Source organism: Barbus barbus (assembly GCF_936440315.1).
Source record: "Barbus barbus genome assembly, chromosome: 11".
Taxonomy (NCBI): Eukaryota; Metazoa; Chordata; class Actinopteri; order Cypriniformes; family Cyprinidae; genus Barbus; species Barbus barbus.
The window spans coordinates 1,925,497-1,949,160 of record NC_136739.1 but is presented as its reverse complement, the minus strand read 5'-3'; the positions used below and the strand labels follow the sequence as shown (position 1 = coordinate 1,949,160).

Below are 23,664 nucleotides of genomic sequence, written 5' to 3'. Positions count from 1 at the left end.
CATAAAAGTATTAATATAGGCCTAATTATAATATGTCTAAATAAGTTTGGGCAGTTTCTGAGGACAACTGAAAAATCTCCATTCTACCTTAAAATTTTAAACACAAATGTATATATTTTTTTCCAGGCTTCACAATGAAGTAAATAGCCTAAAGCAGTTAAATGCTAAAATCGCCTTTTTGCTTTTACAATTAGGCTATACGAAGCTTTACAGTATTGATCAATGAATGAAAAAAGAGCTTGTGGCCAGACCACTTCATTTTATGTATAGTAACTCTAGCTCGGAGTGCTGTTCTGTGCAGCTCTAGTGCTCTCACACGGGTGTGTCTAGTGGGCGGGGCGTCGCTGCCAAGCCCCGCCTCCAGCAGTCATACCCAAATGAGCCGGTGGCCTCTGTGTTTCTCTACACAAAGATACAGAAGCGCACGCCGCGCGAGACGAGACGGACCGCTGCTGGGATAAACACGAGCTTCTTCTAGTACACACAAGAGACATCCAGCCCTCCGAATCAGTTTGTCAAGAGTGTCTGAAGAAAACTCTAAGCTTATTCAGAGGAATTGCTGTCTGGCCGGTGCGATGGGAACTTCAGCTGTATGTTAAACGCGTGAATGAAGAGCATCTCTACAGTGCACGGAGTCAGTGGTACCCTGAGCACCAAACACCGGACAGGACCTTAATACAGATGGATTCCTTCTTTGTTGAGGTAGGTGGAAAACTTGAACACTTCACTGGTTTCCTTTGTGACGGTGCTGCCTTTTTGCTGAATCAGGTAACTATGAAAACATCTATAAAGTGTAAACAGTACTTGTTGTGTTTCATTATTAGGTGATAAATCTGTTAGGACCCTCTGTCACTTCAGGTGAGAACAAAATGAGGAGTCCCTCTCACATTCATTACCAGTTCAAAGGTTATTTAACACCAGATCACTGCCTTTGAAGATCACTAGTGCTTGCAGAAAAGCAGTGAACAAAGTACCATCTTGATCCAGAGTAAAATGATCATAAATGCCCCAGTGAAGACCCCCAGGATGTGTTTCATGCCTCCCTCTGTCTGCTTTGCTCTTCAGACTCTGTGTGAGCATGAGAACAAACCTGCTGGCAATGAAAGCTCAGACCTCACACACGACGCACTGACCCACTACAGCAGTATTAAATAGATACTTATATAGCGTTTGGATAGCCGTTTAAACCCCCTTCCAATATTTCAGACCACCAGAGAGTAGATGTAGACTTGGTAGACAAAATAAATACATTTAAAAATCCCATACCCTAGTAGTAGACAGGTTTAACCAGTTACTTTTTGCAATGCAACTTTGGTGGTCTAAAGGTTTTAAAGAGTCTAATTAAAGAATACTTCTTTGTACCTCAACTGTAAATGCAGCTGTTTTCCACACAACCGTTTTACTTTATCATGCAGAGTCACATATTGTGAGATATGAAGTCACAAAGTCAGGCTTTCATAGCAGAGCATTGGAGGACAACAGCAGGCAGAGTGAAGAGTAATTAAACATCTGTTTGGGATGGAGGACAGAAAGGGTCTGAGACACATCTAAGATTAAGAGTTTGGATCCTCATGCATGGATCCAGCCGGAATGATGAGGCTTAGAAGCAGCAACGCAAACATTCCATGATTATTTATAGACATGGTCTGCTGTCAGGAGGAAGTTCCCATTCATTGGCCCATGCAGCGGCCAGTGTGGCTTTAATTAATGTGAAACACTGAAAGATTTTAATTCAGATCTACATCAGAATTATTGAGGCATGAGTTAAAAGTATGGAATTATTAAAACAATGTGTAATCTGATAATCAGGATGGATTTTTCTGAGCTTTGACCTTAAGATTCTTCACTTTGCTTGTATGATTTGTAATTCAGGGTTAAGCTAACATTCCCGCTGTTATGTTTCACTGATATGTCGAAGCATAGCGTTCCTTCCCATCTGAATCCATGCTTGGGAAAAGGCGTAATGATATTGCCAAATCCCTAGCTTCCCCTCGAAGCAGTGTTCTCCCTCAGACAAGCCCTCATCCTTCCTCTGCAGCTGCTGAGTCACTATTGAATACTCAGAGTGTGTCATTTAGATCATACTGCTGGAGCTTACCTGTCCATGCCTACTGATCCTTATGACTAAGTTTGTTTGCTCCTAGACTGACTAGTGGGTTTGTCCACCCATGGAGAGATTTATGAAGCATGGGCTTTCTGTTCCGCTCAGCACTCCCAGCTGTGATAGTCTCATCAGGGCTTTAAAGTGAAAGTTAACCCTGTGTTTGCCTAGAACGGTATATATAGGGTGTTTTAGAAACATACATTAGAAGCAGTCATTAAAAAAAATATTTAACTGGGTAATTTAACTTTTATGTTTAGAGTGTTATGGGTAGTTCAGCTGAACAATTTCAGCTATTTCAGCTACTCTTGCATCATTTTTGGCCATGCTGAAGTGCAGTGAACTACCGGCGTGTTTACCTGTTGTAGCGTATCCATGATATGTGCGGGAAATAGACGCTGGCACAGTCAAAATGTGTAACTGGAGAAGTGCTATATGTTTCAGTCAATGATTTCAGCCCTCGAAAACTATTTCATTAGAAACCGTTTCAGCTACATATTTTCAGTTGCCCATATTTCTGTGAAAGTTTGAATTCTGTACATTTTTTTACACCACATTTAAGAAAGTTTCGCCTTTATTGTATTTCAAATAATTTCATATAGTGCCTTGTACCTAAATAATTCATAGGTGCATTGGATAAAAGTCCATTATATGCTTGAAACAAATGTATATCTCGCACACTAATCAAACTTGCATCATTCTGAAAGTTTTGAAGTTGAGTCACGCAGTTATTGTGCATGGTAATTTACTCGGATACATAGTATCCATAGCATGCAGGAATGTTTATGTTTCTCATTCTCATACTGATCTGAGGAATGTAGTTCATTTATCATACAGCACATGCGTCCATTCATTAACAGAACCACAAATACATTTCCAGCTCAGTGTTAAAAATACCCACAAAGCCCACTTCAGAGGAGCAACCTAAAAAAGGATCGATGTAGTGATCATGTCGCCTGGAACAACAGCTGACCTGCTTTAAAAAAGGAATTCCTACTTTTAAAGTGTCTCTCGAAAGAGTGTCTCACATCCAACACCGGATTCCTTTTCCAGATACATTCCTGTCCTGAGGATCTCAGTCTCTTTAACCCTGACCCGAGATTCCTAGCCATGCCTCCTAGTCGCCCCATAGCTCTTAGATTTGAAGTTCCTCTGGTTTGGGTTTCTCACTGTGGCTTTGACTTCCTCAGGCAACTGCTTATGGTGCTGAGATGTTGATGGCAACTGAAATCGTAGCTTTTCCTCTTTGCTCTGTTGGGTGTACTAGGCAGGAAGAACAAAACAATAAAATCGATTTTTGTGTTCCTGTTCCCTGCCACACCTATTTTGTTTATCAGACCTACATCTCTTCTTAAGGAGAATCCATATATTATGAGTATATTGAGTGTTTTGGGGTGTTTGCATGCTTATTGTTAATAATAAGGCTGTTCTAAGGTTCCAGGCACCCAGTTGCTCATTGTAATCTCTTATTATGACTAATCAGTCACAGGATTGACCGTATGTGCTCAGCAAGTGCTTTCGTCATGCTGCAGGTCGGTGTGAAGAATTATGGATTGTCCTCTCACACGTGCAGGAGTTATTTCAGGTCAAACCGGATTGCTAGTTGATCCAGTCTTGAGCAGGAGTGGGGCTATACATGAGTACAGCATCAATCCCACAAGGCCATATTAATCCCTTTCACTGAATAAGGCTTGCTTATTCTCAGGACTGACTTATTTATTAGTCAGCCTGCTATATACAGTTTTTGTGTGTGGATATTGACAGGATTTATTCTTTGTGACCTTTTTTTTTTTACATGGTTATTAGGTTATAGTGAGCATCTGGACGCAAACCCAGATGGATTCACCCCAATCCAACTCTTTGTTCAGTTTGTGGGCTTAATTGGTCTTGTGTGGCCAATCTGTTGTTTTATTTTTTGTTCATTATGGAGTTTAAGTACCTTGCAAATGCCAAAAAAAAGGATGTTCTCATCACAGCATGGTGGTTTTGGAGCACCTTTGGAAACATTGTGCAGTAAAACACAATGTCCATGGCTCAAGAAGTCTGACTCAGTAAGAATACATCCCTTTTGGTGAGCTGTGTTGAGTTTATTTGTTTAAGACGGCAGCAATTTTAAGCTACTAAATATAGTAAGTGTTGTTCCTTTTGTTGTGATCAGGCACTAGACTTGTCTGTAATACATTCAGTGTTTTTAAGAGGCATTTCATTGTTTTGTACATTGTAACCTCTATTTCCTATAGCATTTTTTTTTTCTAAAAACATTTTTGGGGCAATTTTTGACCCACATTTGCTATTTTAGCTACACTATTAAAGCTATGGCAGTGTACGGGACGGATTCTTTTTAGACAAACTTTGCAGAGCCTTTTAAAGGGCGAGCGCGTGTAAATAGCGCTTCCTCTGTCATCTCCTTTGAGGCCTGTGTGTGCACTGCACCCCTTCCCCCTTCATTTCTTAATACTGTACCTCTGCAGTTGTATCTCCATCTGCCGCCGTTCCTGCCCCCTGCTGAGGTACAGCGGCCGTGGACCCTCGCCATCAACACCAAATTGAGCTTATTTAAAAGGCTTTTGTTTTGCCTAAGGGGCAAATTATGTGGAAGTAGTTGCCAGTTTGTGCCAATATACCATTCAGGCCTTGAGGACTATTGAAGGTTGTCTGGTTGAGAGAATTTTTGGTGGATATTGTTTGTGTTTTTCATCTTTTTTGTAGTCACTGTATGTGTGGCCCCAGAAGAATGGCTTCATATGAAAATAGTCATTATGCTAATTCCAAAATGTGATCATATAGGGTTAATTTAATTTTAGTCATCTGAGTCTAGGCTGTCATTTGTTGTCTGTGTAGTAGTCATGGTTTAATTTTTTTCTAAAGAACAGGGTCTTTGATACGAGCTACATTTAACAGATTTTCCTCACCTTTATTGAGCATATGAGATCACTTTTGCTTTTTAGACCTGTGAGATTGCATGAAAAAACAAACCCTTATAGAGGAAGCTCGATGACTTGAAAAACAGTTTTCAAGTGAAAAAGATTCATGAGTGTTTCAATGTTTTAGCATAATAGAGCATCTGTACAATTATCACCCACTCGGGGCCAATAAATTAGTCAGGTAGACCCACCTTTTCATAATAGCTGTACCATCCCATCCTTCCTGTCCTTCTGTGACGGTGCAGCATCATTTATGTGCCCCTGTCAGCGGCTGTGGCTCGGGGGACTGAGAGCAGACGGGTGTAGCAGACAGGCTTTAAAGGCTTTGATTAACACAATCAGTTCCTGTGCTGTAATCTGTTCACAAGAGACAGTCCCCGACTAGACCCCAGAAAGATTCACAGGGGGCTGAGGAAGGCCTCATTTTCACTGAGGTCTATACACACAGGTTTCCAAAAAACAGAAGAGATGCTGGGTATGGTTAATTGGGCAGGACGTTTATATTACATTATTATTACAATTATATTATGTTATATTACATATGATTGCTTAGATATTGTACTTAGATATTTTCTGAATGTTTTAGGGGTTTATCTCTAAGGAGATTAAGCAGTTGCACAGCTGACATGTAATATCATCCTTCAATTTAAGCTTGTTTAATGTCAAACCTGCTATGACCTCACAATGATTTGTTTCATAATAGTTGGAATATTACTCTGTTAATACTAGCACACCACCTGTGACTTGACCTGGACTCCTCAGCTCAATGGCTGATGTTTAAACTAGTTATGAAATATTAATGTTGCTGGTATACATAGGATTTATCTATTTTCTGTGGTATTTTTGCAGTTAAAGAAATGTGTACTCAATGCATGCATGCTATGCAAAAACAAACATCATTGGTTCTCATGCATCAAGCACTTTTGAGTTCTGTTGACCATATTTGATGTGCTTTATGTATATGCATTGATTAGTGTTTATATATGGAAATTATATAGCCTAAAATGAATATGTTATTGTGTTAAACTTGGATTACTCGATTCATGTGGATTACTTTCACAATGTTTTATGAATGTTTTAAAGAAGTGTAAACGTTTTTGAGGAAATAAATCTCTACATTTTTATTTGGAAGATGAGCAAAAGTCTGAATTTTTATTTTTTAGGTGTATATCCATTTAATAGAAAGAAATAATCATAATCCTTGCTTACTTGGAGACCAAGAGTATCTGAACATGTAATCTCAACATGTAATTGTTGATCCAGCTCAGCTGGCGAGTTTCCTATTTTAGCACAAGTTTTGCCCTGTGATTAAAACATCACGGAGAGACATCTGTGACATGTTGTGGAATACAGTCATTGGTTAAAAAAACGAGTTCAAGCATCCTGCCATCCCATTAAACTGTTCTGTATTTAAGAATATTACCCTAATTGAGTCCCTCTGCATTGTTGTGAAACCTATGTTGAATTAACTGTAATTAATTTATTTTTATGTGACTTTAGATGCGTCTGTAAATGGTGTTTAAGTTGGTTATAGTCATCATTAGATGATCAGCAAGCTAGCTGTGTGCGTTACTGGATGTGGCAAAGCAGATTTAGCTTGAGGCTTTGGAGCCCCAACCAACTCCTCCATCAGAGAAATACACTTCTCGTTATGTTCTCAGTGGGTAGCACGACCTGTGTGGCACTATCGCTGTTATTTGCTGATGTATAAGGGATGTTGGAATAGTTTTCGGGGTTTTTTTTTTCAGAACACCAGTAGCTAAGCGATCCAGGTGGCAAAAATAAATGATACAGTCAAACTATTTATAAGACTGTTTAATGCTGCATTGAAGTCTTTCATTTATTGTTTTTCCGGCTCTCCACATTAGAAGGAATCAGTGCAGTAATCCGACTTCGTTGAAACCTCAACAGCAGCTGTTGTACAGTGTGTGAGATGAAATCAGATGCAGTATAGTGGCATCAGGCCCATCAAAGGCTTTTGAGATGCTAATAACTGTGGACAGAACTATATGTCTCTATCATTTCCTCATGGAGATGTTTTGATATTGGAGAAGCTTCCCTTATGTGCTTTGTCAGATGAGGGCTGATCTCTTAAAGTGGCCAATTGTATCTGAACAGCTGTTCTGTCTTTGTTGAATGCAACAGATCTGCCACATCAGTAAGAACTCATCCCTCCCCTGTCATTTTTTATACGATTGAGGCTCCATGTGCTCCATGTTTGTGTAGTGATTCTGTACCTAGAGCTACAGCTGTTAACAAAATACTACACTTTATTTTCAGATTGGCTTAAGGTTTACAGTAGACTGTTTGTGCACACAGTTTGTCCAACTTCTAGCATGCAGTCTTCACCACTTCAGCCCAAATCATACTTCACTTTTGAAGTATTCTTATACCTTATGGGTATACCTTATAGGTTTTTAAATTGCTATTTAATACTATTTCAACAAATTACTCATCATGAAAATAACCAAGGAAGCTGACATCGAGTTGAAACACCAACCAGCCAATCAACATTTACCTGTCTTAAAGTATTTGTCTGAGATACAACTATTTGAAAATCTGGAATCTGTGGGTGCAAAAAAAATTTAAATATTGAGAAAATCACCTTTAAAGTTGTTCAAATGAAGTTCTTAGCAATGCATATTACTAATCAAAAATTAAGTTTCGATATATTTATGGTAAGAAATTTACAAAATATCTTCATGGAACATGATCTTTACTTAATATCCTAATGATTTTTGGCATAAAAGAAAAATCAATAATTTTGACCCATACAATGTATTGTTGGCTATTGCTACAAATATACCCCAGAGATTTAAGACTGCTTTTGTGCTCCAGGGTCACAAATGTGTTCAGATTTAAATACTGGCCTTATTAAAAACATAATCAATGAGCAAACTCACATTGGTGAACTTGCGGCTGCAGTCTGAAGAGAAAAATAATTTTGGACATACATAACTTGTAGTTTGAATAGTTGGTTTTAAAAAATCCATCCAATTTAATATTGCTGCACTCACTGTAAACAAGGCTGTCTACTGTGTGGGAGTATTCACCCACAAGTTTCATTTACTTAGTACAATACAACCTGTCATGACTGTTAATCACCGTCTCCAGGCTATGCTTTATGCAAATCAGTCAAACATCTCAGTTGTAAGGTTAACACCATTAAGTGTCACAATCTCTCAATGCTAATAGCACTCTTTTGGTCTATTGTCTGGTCTGGGGGAAGTCTGGGAAGTGTACTTCCCCTGGGGCTACGATCTCTCCATTAGCTAATTTCTGATCAGATGCACCTTCCATCATTTATTCATACTGCTGTCAGCCTGGTGACGGAGAATCAAGGCTGTTTATCTGATCCTTTACAAAACACTTCTCCTTCTCTGTCTCTCTCTACTGTCAATTCAACTGAATTTACATGTTCTATCTAAATTCTTAATGTTGTAAATGTATCGCTTGAGGATGACGTAAGGCGCTTGTTGCAAATCATTCCTGAAATATGTCCCGGAGTTTAAGAATGTTTGAGCTCACCATCAGGAATGTCGGCTGGGACCCTGATTTGAGGTGAGGCAAAGCTCTCTTTGCATGATGTCATGCAGGTCTGGGGAGGTTGAGGTTGACACGGGGTAGGGAGAGCTGGCTTGGTTTCACTTGGCGGTAGCATGTGACATACAGTAGGCATCCTAAGGTACAGTTTCCCCTCTTGGACTAGATTGGGCTTTTGTTAGTCTTTCGTGTGGTTCAGTTGCTCTTGTCGTGTATTTTAATGGAATCCAGAGTTGGACTATTGAGCAGGTGGTTAGACATGTGCAAAAGTAGTTTTTAATATTACGTTAACTGAATGAATATTTTTAGTCTTCAGGAAGCCAGTAAAACAGTAGAGACATTTATGTATATAAATGTATATAAATCTTTATACCTTTACCTTTATACCTTTACCAAACCCTTTATACCTAATAGTGTATTTCATCATTTAAACAACTGAATCTGTTGCAGAAATAAGTGCTTTGATAGCTAGTTATAAAAAAAGCTAAAAAATCTTAAAGGGGTCATGAACTGAGAAATCAAAATTCCCTTGATCTTTTGACATATAAGAGGTCATTGTGCTATAAAAACATTCTGTAAGTTTCAGAACTCAAATCTTTCTTGTTAGTCTAAAAATAGCTTATATTGACACTATTCTGCCAAAGTGACAGGTTGTGGAATGTGCCACTTTATGACGTAATAGTGTGGCTAAACACCGCCTCCACAGAAGAAGATAACGTCTGCTTCTACAGCACTGCCTGTTTAGCCCCGCCCACCGATTTACGTATGTAGTAGGAAAATGACAAGAGCAGCAAATGCAGGTCTATGCAGAAACCAAACGATAAACTTTATTTGATGAACTTTACTTTTAATGAAATGCCAGACCATGTCCGTAAGGACTTGGTCCTTTGTTCACTTAATTTGATCGTGGATTCATTTACAAACAAGGCACAATTTGACACAGGATTTTCAGAAAGATTGAAACTAAAAGACAATGTTGTGCCGACTATATTGGATTCGACAGTAATGTTGCAACACACTCGATGCGAGTATTTATTACATGGTCACCTATTGCTTTGCCTGTTATTACAGATCGTTTGATATGTATTGAGTATTTATGTGTCCATCTGTGAAGGATGTAGGCTGTCAAACATACACAACTGTTAGCCAACCATAGCAGTGGTCGTTTACTTCTGAGTCTGCAATCCGCCACGCCTATTCAAACAGACCGTTCTGATGAGGGGGGTCAAAACAGGACACAAAATAGCCTATTACTGTGAAATTATGATGTGAAAGTATTGATAACATAAGTGGACCTCAGAGTAGGCTACAAAATAATTTAAAAAGGCAGTTCATGACCCCTTTAATAAACACAATAGTTGACCTCAGTGACCCGCTAGGCAGTTGTTGACTTTCCTAACCCAACCCTACAGGCTATGTCAACACTGTTCAAATGACATATGCAGATCTGGAAGACTTTAAACTTGAGCCTGTAAGGTCAGCAGTAATTTCAGTCCATCTAATCAGATACCAACCCGTAATCTCACTAATTTCTTGATCCTGGACACATTTCTGCAACTTAACTTAAAACTTTAAATACAAAAGAGCAGTTTTCTGTTAGCTTTGAACTGTCATCTGCCATATTGCACTGTAAATGAGCAGTTGGACCGGTAGAAGTCCTAATGATGGAGAAAAGTTGTGCTGGAATGAATTCAAAGAAATGCTTTGCATGGTTGGTTTTTTGCTCTATTACTGTCTCAAGATGATTATAATAAATATAGCATAGTGTTATGCAATTTACAGATTAAAGGGGTCATCGGATGCAAAATTCACTTCTCAAGTTGTTTGAACATAAATGTATGTTGGAAGTGTGTGTACACATCCATCCTATAATGATAAAAATCCACCCAGTGTTTTTTCTTAAAATCCCTATTTTAAAATCCCCTTTCTCAAATCAGGCTGTTCTGAGATTCCTGTCAGAATGACATAGTTCTGTACAGACCGCTCCCACGATAGTTTATTGACAAGACCGTCTTACCTTAGACCCCTTTAAACCAAGACTAGTTGAGATCTCTGTAGCAGTGTCAGTCAGTGTAGAGTTTTATCAGTTTACACTTCAGTATAGCTGAGGCCCTCAGTAACATGAAGAGCTCTTCGCATCTGCAGGAGAGCCAGAGGTCAGCGGAGATGTCAGCATTGTTATGATAATCTGAATAAGTGCCACTGTTTGAGATCTAAACAGTGTGCAGAAATCTCTTTGAAATGTAGCGTGACCAGCTGCTTTCTAAAAGACTCTTTATGATATTTGTGAAGTCCACAGGAGTTCTTCTCAAACAAGTTTTCTTAAAATGTCTAGTACTTCTGTTTTTGATGTCTCATGCATAATCGGTCATCCCAGGCTAAGTAATAGTGTGAGTGGAAAAAAATCAATTAGCTTCGGACTAATTGCCAAATAACATCTCATTTTGTGGAAGTTGATTAGTTTTCTTTTGTTGAGCTGATTGGATCACTCGATACTCTTGGTCTTGGGCTTTCTGCCACAATGAGAAAGAGACACGCCACCTTGCACTGTGTAGTCTCATGAATGATTGAGGCTCATTAATTAGCAAATCTCCTCCAAATTTGGCACCGTTAAACACACAGAGGTAATAGAAGCCTTTTGTGAGGGTTCAGAGTGACGGAGCGTTTTAAACTGTGTTTTCTGTTTTAAAGGGCAAGGGACTATTTTACTCTTCTGTGTTAACAGTTAACAGTTACTGTTCTTTTGAATTTAATTTGTCAACTTCATCAACTTCGTCATACTGTAACTGAAGTAGTGACAGGTTATTTCTTTCATATGTGACCCTGGACCACAAAACCAGTCATAAATGTAAATTTTTCAAAATTGATATTTGTACATCATCTGAAAGCTGAATAAAGCTTTAAAGGAGTCCAAATGAAGTTCTTAGCAATGCATATTACTAATCAAAAATTAAGTTTTGATATATTTACAGTAGGAAATTTACAAAATATATTCATGGAACATGATCTTTACTTAATATCCTAATGATTTTTGGCAAAAAAGAAAAATCGATCATTTTGACCCATACAATGTATTTTTGGCTATTGCTACAAATATACCCCAGTGACTTAAGACTGGTTTTGTGCTCCAGGGTCACATATTGCGATGTACTTCTGAGAGAATATTGGCAAAGAAAAAAAATGTAAGATGGCAGCTTGGTTCTATCCATTGGTTGTTGATTGGATAAAGGAAACAAGAATGTTAGTCAACTCTCTAATCGATTCACTGGCGTTCCAGCTGAAAGGAGCTGATTCATGTCTCCGACTATTATGCAATATAATATGAAAGAGTTATTTTGTTTGCACGTGCTCTGCAGTTTGACAGACAAAACCCTGCTTCGGAGTTGCCCAGCTGGCCTTTGTTGAGGGATTTCCGCTCGGCTGCCCTCTGGGACCCGAGCATGACCATTCTGCTTTGAGACGGCCGAGGTGATGGAAAAGTGGGGGAAGGAGGGGATGAAATGATGGCAGTGGAGGAGAGAATAGAAGGAGGAGGAGGTTTGTGTTTCTGTGACCATCTGTTGCCTATACAATACGCCCCGTGCACAAAGCAGGTTTACACTGCTGTCCTTTCAGAGGCATGCATCATGGAGCTCGCTTCTGGAAAATCTGTTAACCTCACCGCATAATCGTTGACATCATTTGGCGGTTTGCAGCAGTGCCAGTGGAAACATGTCTGGTCTTAAACGTCGTCATTATAGTAGGAATATTATAAGACTTTCAGAGTTCTTCTTCTCCTTTGAGTTCTCTCAAAATAAATATGAAATACGGGACCTCAAGGAAGAACCCATCTTTGCTGTTCAGCATAATCTAAAAAACATTACATGTTAATGCAGTAAAAAAATTGTAATGTTTTGGGGAAAAAGATGTTTGTTGAGCACAATAGCTCTACTTGGCCAGATGCTATAACTGTAATTTATCTCTGTCCATTCTGCCTTTGTATGGGGTCAGGGGAGGGAAAAGTCACATGTTTTGGTGCTACTTGACATTGAGTGTCCTTGAGTAGAGAACATCTGTTATTTGGCTGTATTTCTCTCTCTGCAGAGCCAAATGGGAAGAGCTGGAGCTCTAGCTCCCCCTCGCTGGAGGTAATGGGTGGAGATAGACACCTAACCCTACCCCTTACCCTATCACTAAACATAACTCCATCCATTACTTCACACAGAGGTGGAGCTGGACCTCCAGAGAGGGGGAGCTAGAGGTCATTTGGCTCTGCAATGAGCAGTACTTGTGGTTGTTTACTAGCCCAAGTCAAAGAGTTTCTATGATAATCTACTCCCTAGATACAGTTTGGGATATGTAATATTTTTCACCCATTTTATCATCCACCAGGCAAAATCATCAGTCTGATTGCTTTGAAAAGTAGTTGCATTGAGGTCTTATTTTTGGCTATATGGACAAGTTCACATGGTCATGTTTGTTTTTTTTGTCAGTTTTTTCATAATGTTTAACACTAATTATTTGAGCATTCCTTAGGGAAACATTAAGATTATCCTTGAATATTCCATGAAATCTAATCCTTATTCTTCCACCACATAATGATAGATTTCAGCAGTCTGAACCACAGTTATCTGAATCATGAAGACGTTAATAGATTAGTTCTTCCCATGCCAGTTTTTTTTTATTACTATTATTTATATGTAGTAATCATTAAAGTGCCCAACCCACAATACCCATTTATTTAAGGTAAATACAGCTGGATTATTATCCATTATGTGATTTTATCTTAATTTGCAACTATCATATTTTTGTATGTTTGTTTTTGAGTTGGTTGCATGCACTAATGGTCTTATTCACACTCATATATATTTTATTGTTTATCATTTAAACACAAAAAGATTGAATGATCCCACCACTTTTCATGCAGTCAATCAACTATTGCAAATGCTCTTGTGTTTACTTCCTTTAATCTATGAGATTAAACACAAGTAATTGTGCCATGTGCCATGAAGTGCAAATGCTGTAAATGAGAATTATATAACAGTGGCATCTGATCTTCTTAAATCCGTAGACCCTGCTTCGGATGTAATTCAGTTTGGTCAGGTCACGTGAAACAGCTTTTCCGAGTCCTGTGCTCAAGTAATTTTCCTCTCGTGCCAGGCACAGACCTGGCTGATCTCTCTCATCTGATCCATGATTCCAGCTCAAAAAAATGATGCCCTTTAGCTGCTTTAATTGTATTCCTGTAAGTACAGGTATTTTGTTGTCAGTGAACGCCTATGGCACACATTACCTGATGGAGGTAATCATATTTAGTCTCACGCATGTGTGATGATTGGACATGTCAGAGAATTTGAATTTTGGCTTTCTTCCTCTGCTTGTCAAACAATGGGAACACATTAGTGTACAGTTTTAACCTCCCCACCTCTTCTTTTCTTCAAGCCCTTTTAACTCCGTCCCATAGCCCCCAAGCATTAGTGCTACATTTAACAAGGCTTTGAGGCTTTTTTTGAAACCTGAAAAAGATCCTGTTGATACAGGACATGATGCTGTGTGGCACATACGGAAAAGAGATGACTCTAAGATAAAGTTATATAGTAGTAAACAGGACACTACAACAAAGATTTTTTTTGTGTTCCTATTTTTTCCAAAAGTTTAAATTATCTATGACTCTTTGACTATGACTCTCTTTCCATGACTCTCCAAAAGAGGAAAGAAATATTGAGAGATTGATTACAGTGGTCACTAGAGAGAAAGATCCATCATCTTTTATCACTCAGTATGTACCATATACACAGCAGCTTAAACTTGTTTTATGTAATTTAATGCAATGCAAAGTATGGTGCTATAACTGTGCATTACATTTATTTAAAAAGTTAACAAAATGATGTTAATAACTGTAGACTGTGGAAATGCATCATCACAGTCTGCGAAAAAAGTCCATGGATTTGAATGGTGACCAGGTGTATTCAAGCTCCAAAAATGACCAAAAAATGTCAGGGAAGTGCAACTTTTGCACTATGTGATGTCATGCAATAGCTTTGTGATGAACAAACTGAAATCTAACCACCATTTAAGCACTTCAATGGTGTCTTTTGTCTTTTTTTTTTTTTGGAGCTTTACAACCTTTGATCACCATTTGGAAAATAGTTGCATGAACATTCTTATAAATTTTTCCAACAGAAGAAATTAACTCAAATGGGTTTAAATAGCTATTGAAACATCATGATTCTGAGTAAATGATGATAGAATTTTCATTTATGAGTGAACTATCCCTTTAATGAATGCCTCCACTTGAAGCCTTGAATGTGTCTGGCCTCATTATAATCCACGTCTCCTTTCCAGTGTATCATATGTCTATGATCATCTTCATACCGTGTGTTTTGGAAAGAGTGGATGTATATTGTGCGTGTGCCTGCACATGCTGCCTACGGGACCCAGTGCTGTTGCACATGTCAGGTCATTATTAATAGTTAATGAGGATTGATATCCCTGAGCTCTGACCTTGGGGCTTGTGTTTCCTGGTGGAAGCCGCTCCCATTGATCCTTTGGTTCTCCTGTGCTGTTGGACAAACTACTCTCTCAACACTCCATTGGCCGTCTGAATGGCTGCGCTGTGGAGATTTATGCCTGTCAGAGTAAACGTGAGGGCCATCAGAACCTGGCACACCATACACACTAAAAGCCCATTCACACCAAGAGCGAGAACTATAAAGATAACTCTAACTCTATTTGTGTTATTCTGTTTATTATAAGCAGTTCTGTCATCTGTCGCTTTAAATGTTTAAGCTATTTAAAGTCAGGTGGATGCTGATCGGCGATCAATGTTTTTATCGATCATCAGCTGAAAAAAAAAAAAGTTCTGAAAGTGATTCCAACAATATGAATCCTCTGCGTCTTTGTTATTATTATAGGTATTAATGTCCCTATACCTCTAGAACTAAAACACTTTTTAAAAAAACGTTAAAAAAAAGTTTTCGTTATCGTCCTTGGTGTAAACAGCTCTTAAGACAGTGTTCGGGTTCACAACAGAAGGAAGTGACTAGTGGTCTTAGCAGCCAGACTTGTATCTTCCTGTTTTTACATGATCTCCATTTCTGCATTCTTGGCCTTCCGATTGAAAACATGGAAGCTGGCGGCTTTGTTTAAAGCATGCCACACAATTAGACAAAAGCATAGCTAGACCACCCTTTCATTGCTGCTGTTTTCATCATCAGAGATTTTGAACAAACTTTTATAGGCATAGTTGACCCACAAATCAATCAATTACTTACCTTCATGTCATTCCAAACCTTTGTTGTTCCAATGTTGTTTTGGACCCCATTGACTGTAATTGTAAGAACAAACTTGGGTTGTCCACAGAAAAAAGTCATGTCAATTTGCTATTACATTTCAGAGTGATCAGACTTGGGATTTGACTTTATTGCCTTGGAGCCAGTAAGCAACCACCCAGAGCACCCTAGAAACTACTTAGCAATGTCCTGGCATCCACTCCACAATGTGCGTTTAAACCCATTGGGAGGGAGCTTTTCCCCAGTCAAGTGCACCACTGTATGTCTATGAAAGGAAAGCGTAGCGAGATGGAATGACTGTGGTGCTTTAATGATGATGAAGGAAAGACCATGATGGGCTGTGGTTGAGTTTGCTGATTGCTATTGGATCAATTGAAATTCCTCACTGATATTCTCTCTGTATCATCATGTTCTGTCCTCAGCTCTTTTTAGAAGCACATAATGTTGCCTGCTCCATATACATACATATTTAATTTCTGTACCAGCCGCAATAGGAGGGAAATGTCTGTCTTCTTAGGTCATATCTTTAATGCTTGTGCCTTTTTATGGCTGCACTTGATTGGCTTGCTGTGTTTAGTGTCTCATACAGTATGTCTGTCTTTTAGGGAGCTTGTGTGTGGGTGCGGGATAAGGAGCAGCTCCTGCCCTCCACCGTCAGCTGCTGTGATGACCGGACCCTCATCCTCACCACAGACTATGGAGAGGTAAGGAAGACCATCTACTGAAAATACAGTTAGGAAATATTTAAAGGAGAATTTCACCTATCTTAAAGAGAGAGTTCACCCAAAACCTTCATTTTAAGATCTTTAATATCCAAATTCCATCTTTATTTATGACTAAACAGGCTTGTGCCATTGTTTTTGCCATTATATTCTTAATGAATTCGGCTGCCCATCTGTCTGAGAGAGATACACGTAAAGGTCTTAATTGTGTGATGTTGTGCAGGTATAGTATGCTTTGACTGATCTGCAGTTTCTCATGGCTACTGAAGGACCTTTGATATGAATAGCAGGAATGTCCATAAGAGAGCCAAGTTTAGCCAGTGTGTTTAATCAGTATGGCCCTCTGTTAAAGCTTTGTGTCTGGAGGAAATCCTGTTCTCAGAGCACAATGAGAATGCAGGTCAGAATATATTTATCATATGCGTGTCAACATGTAGCCTGTATGCTTTGTTCTGGTACTTCAGAATGCATGAATGTGATATACTGTTCGGCTCATATGTTTATGACTTCATACACCTTTAATCTCCATCTCTTTCTATCAGTCTACGTCTATCTATGTCTGTTTCTCTCTCTTCTCTTTATGCACTTAAAAAAAGACGAGGGACCATTTTTTTTAAAGTAATTAATACTTTTGTTCATCAAGGATGCATTAAATTGATCAAAAGTGAATGTAAATAATAATAATTTATAGTGTTATAAAAGATTTAGATTTCAAATAAATGCTGTTCTTTTGAATTTTCTATTCATCAAAAAATCCTGAGAAAAATATATCACGATTTCCAAAAAATATTAAGCAGCACAGCTATCTTCAACATTGATAACAATAAGAAATGTTTTTTGAGCATAAAATCGTATTCAAATGATTTCCGAAGGATCATGTGACACTGAAGCCTGAAGTAATGGCCATCACAGTAATACATTTTCAAAATACATAAAAAAAAACATTTATTTTAAATTCTAGTAATATTTTACAAAAATTTTTTTTACTGTATTTTCGCTCAAATTAACGCAAACTTTGTGAGCATAAGAGATTTCTTTCATATCTCTTCCATTATTTCTTTCTCTGTGTTTAATCTATCTTTAGTCCTGTTTATATGCCAAATTTGAAAGAAAATTAGGTTCTTTGTAACATATTGACAGAATTTATGGACCATCTTGCTACAGGAAGCCTTCCATGGATTTGCATGCATATTAGTGATCTGCGTGTGTCATTCTGAACATACAGCTATAGCACAAATTGATTTATTTCTTACTATCCCAGTTCCACATTTAAATAAATTCAGACTGATTTTCATTTGCACTGATGAGCACTTGAGTTTTCACGTAATGCTTTAAACTGTCAGTTTTTAAATTCTGGATTTATTGCACATACTGAAATTCTTCTATATGAATTGATGTAAATGATTTCCACTCTGTGCAATTTGTGTGTTTGTTCAGTCCAAATTCAGCCAAGTATACATTGTGACCATAGAGAGGGATTCGAAGACCACACCAACTACAGCTGATCATGAAAAATGATATCTCTCATTTCCAAGTGTTAACACCCTAAACCGCAAGTTAGACACTTACGGGGCTCCCATCATGCAGTGCAGCACCTGACCCAAAAAACTGCATAGTAAAGTGTAAGTGCATGGGATCCCATCACATGCTTTATTTAACAAGCTTACTGTGGCATCCATGGTGAAGCAGGGGTCAGCAGAGATCAGGAAGGTGTGTGTGAGTAGAGTTCAGTGAGGTGTGGAGAGACTGACACTGACACACTGCTCATGTCTGGGGTGAAGGTTGAGCTTAGGCTCCAGAAGAACAACTTCCTCTGGCCAGAGTCATACAGTCTATCTATCCATCTATTGTCCTATCTATCATCCTCTCAATCATTCATTCTATAGTTATATCTATTGTTCATTCATTCTATCATTTGTTTGTTCTATCTTCGTTTGATCTATCTATCTATCTATCTATCTATCTATCTATCTATCTATCTATCTATCTATCTATCTATCTGTCTATCTGTCTATCTGTCTGTCTGTCTGTCTGTCTGTCTGTCTGTATTTGTCTGTCTGTCCGTCTGTCTATATCGATCTGTCTGTCTGTCTGTCTATATTTGTCTGTCTATATTTGTCTGTCTGTCTGTCTATATCGATCTGTCTGTCTGTCTGTCTGTCTATATTTGTCTGTCTATATTTGTCTGTCTGTCTGTCTATATTTGTCTGTCTGTCTGTCTATATCGATCTGTCTGTCTGTCTGTCTGTCTATATTTGTCTGTCTATATTTGTCTGTCTGTCTGTCTATATCGATCTGTCTGTCTGTCTGTCTATATCGATCTGTCTGTCTGTCTGTCTATATTTGTCTGTCTGTCTGTCTATATCGATCTGTCTGTCTGTCTGTCTGTCTGTCTATATTTGTCTGTCTGTCTGTCTATATCGATCTGTCTGTCTGTCTGTCTGTCTATATTTGTCTGTCTATATTTGTCTGTCTGTCTGTCTGTCTGTCTGTCTATATCGATCTGTCTGTCTGTCTGTCTATATTTGTCTGTCTGTCTATATTTGTCTGTCTGTCTGTCTATATCGATCTGTCTGTCTGTCTGTCTGTCTGTCTGTCTATATTTGTCTGTCTGTCTATATCGATCTGTCTGTCTGTCTGTCTATATTGATCTGTCTGTCTGTCTGTCTATATTGATCTGTCTGTCTGTCTGTCTATATTGATCTGTCTGTCTATATTTGTCTGTCTGTCTGTCTATATTTGTCTGTCTGTCTGTCTATATTTGTCTGTCTGTCTGTCTATATCGATCTGTCTGTCTGTCTGTCTGTCTGTCTGTCTATATTTGTCTGTCTGTCTATATTGATCTGTCTGTCTGTCTGTTTATATCGATCTGACTGTCTGTCTGTCTGTCTATATCGATCTGTCTGTCTGTCTGTCTGTCTGTCTATATTTGTCTGTCTGTCTGTCTGTCTATATTTGTCTGTCTGTCTATATTGATCTGTCTGTCTGTCTGTCTGTCTGTTTATATCGATCTGACTGTCTGTCTGTCTGTCTATATCGATCGTTCTATATGTCTGTCTGTCTATATCGATCGTTCTATCTGTCTGTCTGTCTAGATCTGTCTGTCTATTCTGTCTGTCTGTCTATATCGATCGATCTATCTGTCTGTCTGTCTGTCTATATTTGTCTGTCTGTCTGTCTGTCTGTCTATATCGATCTGTCTGTCTGTTTGTCTATATCAATCGTTCTATCTGTCTGTCTGTCTGTCTATATCTGTCTGTCTGTCTCTGTCTATATCGATCGCTCTATCTGTCTGTCTGTCTGTCTATATCGATCGTTCTATCTGTCTATCTGTCTGTCTATATCGATCGTTCTATCTGCCTGTCTGTCTGTCTATATTTGTCTGTCTGTCTGTCTATATCGATCATTCTATCTGTCTGTCTGTCTGTCTATCGTTTGTTTGTTCTTTTGTTCGTGCAATTGTTCTGTTGTTACGTCATTCTATCTATCATTCTATTACCCTATCTGTCGCTGTATCTATCATTCTGTCGCTGTATATATCTGTTTTGGTATTTATCTGTGTTTTTATCTAATGCTGAATAATGACTGATGTATTAATACCGTACAATAAAGCTATTTTTTGTAATAATTTTAGACTTAAAATGGTTTTAACACAGTTAGCAGCATATTATAGACTCTTGGCTTTCACTAAGTCTGTAGTTAGTGTTTTGTAAAGCAAACCCTGTGTTTTTCTGGGATTGCTTTGGGCAGGGTGTGACTCAGTGCTGGTACAGCGGATGGGTTGAGAGAAGACTGCTTCCTGTGAAGAGTATAGCCATTTCAGAGGCCCCCATGTGTTTGCTCATTTACTGGGCCGTCCCTGTCCTGCAGACCCCACCCACATCATGCATATTCATACAGGCCATGCTCAATAATACAGCAGGGTGTGGTCCTTCAAACACAAAGCCTCCTGAAGCACACTTGCACGGAAGAGCAGAGAAACAAATATGCCAGTTACTCTTAATTACAGACCTTCACTTAAAAACGAACAATTTTAATTATATACACAAAAGGCTGAGTTAGATTAGAATTTATTCATTTTATTTAATAGTATGTTTTTATACTATAATAGTATATTTACTATTAGTATATTTTAATTACATCATAAAATTATCTGTGCATAGTATGAACACAGTCCTTCCAAAATGCACTGTAGCGATTATATTTATTCATTCTCTCATAGAGTACTTTTTATGTGCTTTCTTTTAATCACAATGGTGCATCAGTCAGCGGCGCTGCCCTCGGTGAAAAGGCCACATTAGGAAAACATTGATTGTGTGCTTAATAACTCTAGATCAATGGATTTAGCAGATGCTTCACATGCACGTTTAGGGGAGTGTGTTGATGTCACGCAAGTGCATTGATTTTGTATGTGTACTTGGTGTTTGGAAGACCATGAAAGCATTTATTGAATGCTAGGACTTGAAGTGTACAATACTTACAGGAAGGAATATGTCATTTCTCATGCAAGTCATGCAAAATTAAATGAAGATTCACTATTATTCCTAATGCATATCAATGAGGAAGTCTTGCTGCTGAGGAAGAGAGATAAACCTGCATGGACAATGGAAGCAGTTCCGCTAAACCACTGGAAATTTAGTGTCTTACCAGTGATTGCATACTGGAACACAGATAATAGCTCCAGGAAATTCCATTTATTTATCTAGTACAGTGCATCATTTTTCAAACTGACTGCAGTGGTTGTTTTTTCCTCATGTTGTATTGATGACCTCATCATCAGGATTCCCAATACTCCTAGGGCTGGTCCATTGCTTAGCAACCAGAGGTGATATTCCCGTTTCCTGGCACACTGTCAACACTGACACCCATTGTCCTGTCTGAATGCCTGTAATGTGCTAATGACAAGCTGACTCCCTGCCATGTGTCAATTTGCTGAGCACAGCAGGCCACTTTAACCTGGGGCGAACAGATGATCATAGACGTTCAGTACACTCTACTGCTGTCTTGAAATATTCTCACAAATATAATGACAATTCGGTTGTGTTTTTTAACATGCGGTGTCTGTTATTGTTGCTTTAGAATAAGCTCAGAACAAATGACAGCATTGGTGTTTTCTTGTATGACAGCTTCCATTATATATTAAATGTTCACCTGCTCTGTAGGCCATTTTCCCGGTTCACTGTTTACTCTGTAGTTGCCATGCTGCTCAGTCAGTTGTCCCTCTAATTGTTACACGATCATAAGACATATTACCTGACATCAATGAGATGGACACATATGAGATGTTGCTTTGAGAGGCAAATTATCAGATATAAAGGTCTCGTTTGAATGTAGCTCAAGTTATAACAGTTAGGGGTTGGTAAGATTTTTACAATTTAAAAAAAAAAAGTCTCTTGTGCTCACCAAGTTTGCATTTATTTGATTAAAAAACAGTAAAAACAGTAATATTGTGAAATTATGACATTTTTTAAATGGTTAATTAATATTTTTTTCTATTTCAGTATTTTTTTAAATGCATTTTATTGGCAAACTGAATTTTCAGCATCATTACTCAAGTCTTCAGTGTCACATGATCCTTCAGAAATCATTCTAAAAAGTGGATTTGGTTTGAAAAGATTTGTGCTGTTTAATATTTTTGTGGAAACCCACATCTTTTTTATTTCAGGATTCTTTAATCAATAGAAAGAACAGAATATATTTGAAATATAAATCATCTGTAACATTATAAATGTCTTGTATGGCTGTAACTTTTGTTTAGTTTAACGCATCCTTGCTTGATAAATTAAATATCTTAAAATAAATACTTTTATTAAATAAAAGTTATTTATTTTAGTTATTGACCCCAAACTTTTGAATGGCGGTTTAAATATTAGACTATAAAAATAAATAAAATAAATATTTGTCACACTTTCAGATCATCAAACAAATTTTAATATTACACAAAGATAACCCGAGTAAATACAAAATGCAGTTTTGAAATGATTATTTTGTTTATTAATGGAAAAAAGCTGTCCAAACCTGCCTGGCACTATGTGAACAAATAATTGCCCTTTAAATCTAATAACTAGCTGTGCCACCTTTTGCAGCAACAACTGCAATCAAGCATTTGCGATGACTGGCAATGAGTCTTTCACATCGCTGTGGAGGAATTTTGGCCCACTCTTCTTTGCAGAATTGTTTTAATTCAGCCACATTGGAGGATTTTTGAGCATGAATGGGCTGTTTAAGGTCATGCCACAGCATCTCAATCGGATTTAAGTCCGGACTTTGACTTGGCCACACCAAAACCTTAATTTTGTTTTTCTTGAGCCATTCAGAGATGGACTTGCTGGTGTGTTTGGGATCATTGTCCTGCTGCATAACCCAAGTGCGCTTGAGCTTGAGGTCACAAACTGATGGCCGGACATTCTCCTTCAGGATTTTCTGATAGACTTATGGCAAGTCATCCAGGTCCTGAAGCTGCAAAGCAGCCCCAGACCATCACACTACCACCACCATGTTTGACTGTTGATGTGTTCTTTTTATGAAATGCTGTGTTGATTTTATGCCAGATGTAACGGGACATACACCTTCCAAAAAGTTCAACTTTTGTCTCATCAGTCTACAGAATATTTGCCAAAAATCTTGGCCTGCAGTTCTTTAGAGGTTGTTCTGGGTTCTTTTATGACCTCCTGGATGAGTCGTCATTGCACTCTTGGAGTAATTTTGGTAGGCCAGCCACTCTTGGGAAGGTTCACCACTGTTCCAAGTTTTCTCCATTTGTGGATAATGGCCCTGACCGTGGTTCAGTGGAGTCTCAAAGCCTTAGAAATGGCTTTATAACCCTTTCCAGACTGATACATGTCAACTATTTTGTTTCTCATCTGTTCTTTAATTTCTTTAGATCGCGGCATGATGTGTTGCTCTTTAAGCATGCTGTAGTTTGTCAGACAAGGTTCTATTTAAGTGATTTCTTGATTCAACAGGTCTGGCAGTAATCAGGCCTGGGTGTGGCTAGTGAAACTTAACTCAGCTTTCTAAAATAATGCATTTAATCACAGTTCTGTCAGGACCACTATTGTCAATATAACTTACGATTAGCATTAATTTTAGGTTGGGGGAAT

At 38.2% G+C, this 23,664-nt stretch overlaps 1 protein-coding gene across 1 annotated transcript in view; it reads left to right on the top strand.

Annotated features, from left to right (window-relative positions):
- The first annotated feature begins 406 nt into the window (after window positions 1-406).
- The window catches only part of LOC306876590 (unconventional myosin-X-like), a 75,208-nt gene continuing 51,950 nt past the window's right edge, over window positions 407-23,664 (top strand). The window contains exons 1-2 of the mRNA XM_079427887.1: window positions 407-702; window positions 16,445-16,543. Coding sequence (XP_079284013.1) covers window positions 682-702; window positions 16,445-16,543 — 120 coding nt within the window. The 5' untranslated portion in view covers window positions 407-681. The remainder of the gene's footprint in view (window positions 703-16,444; window positions 16,544-23,664) is intronic.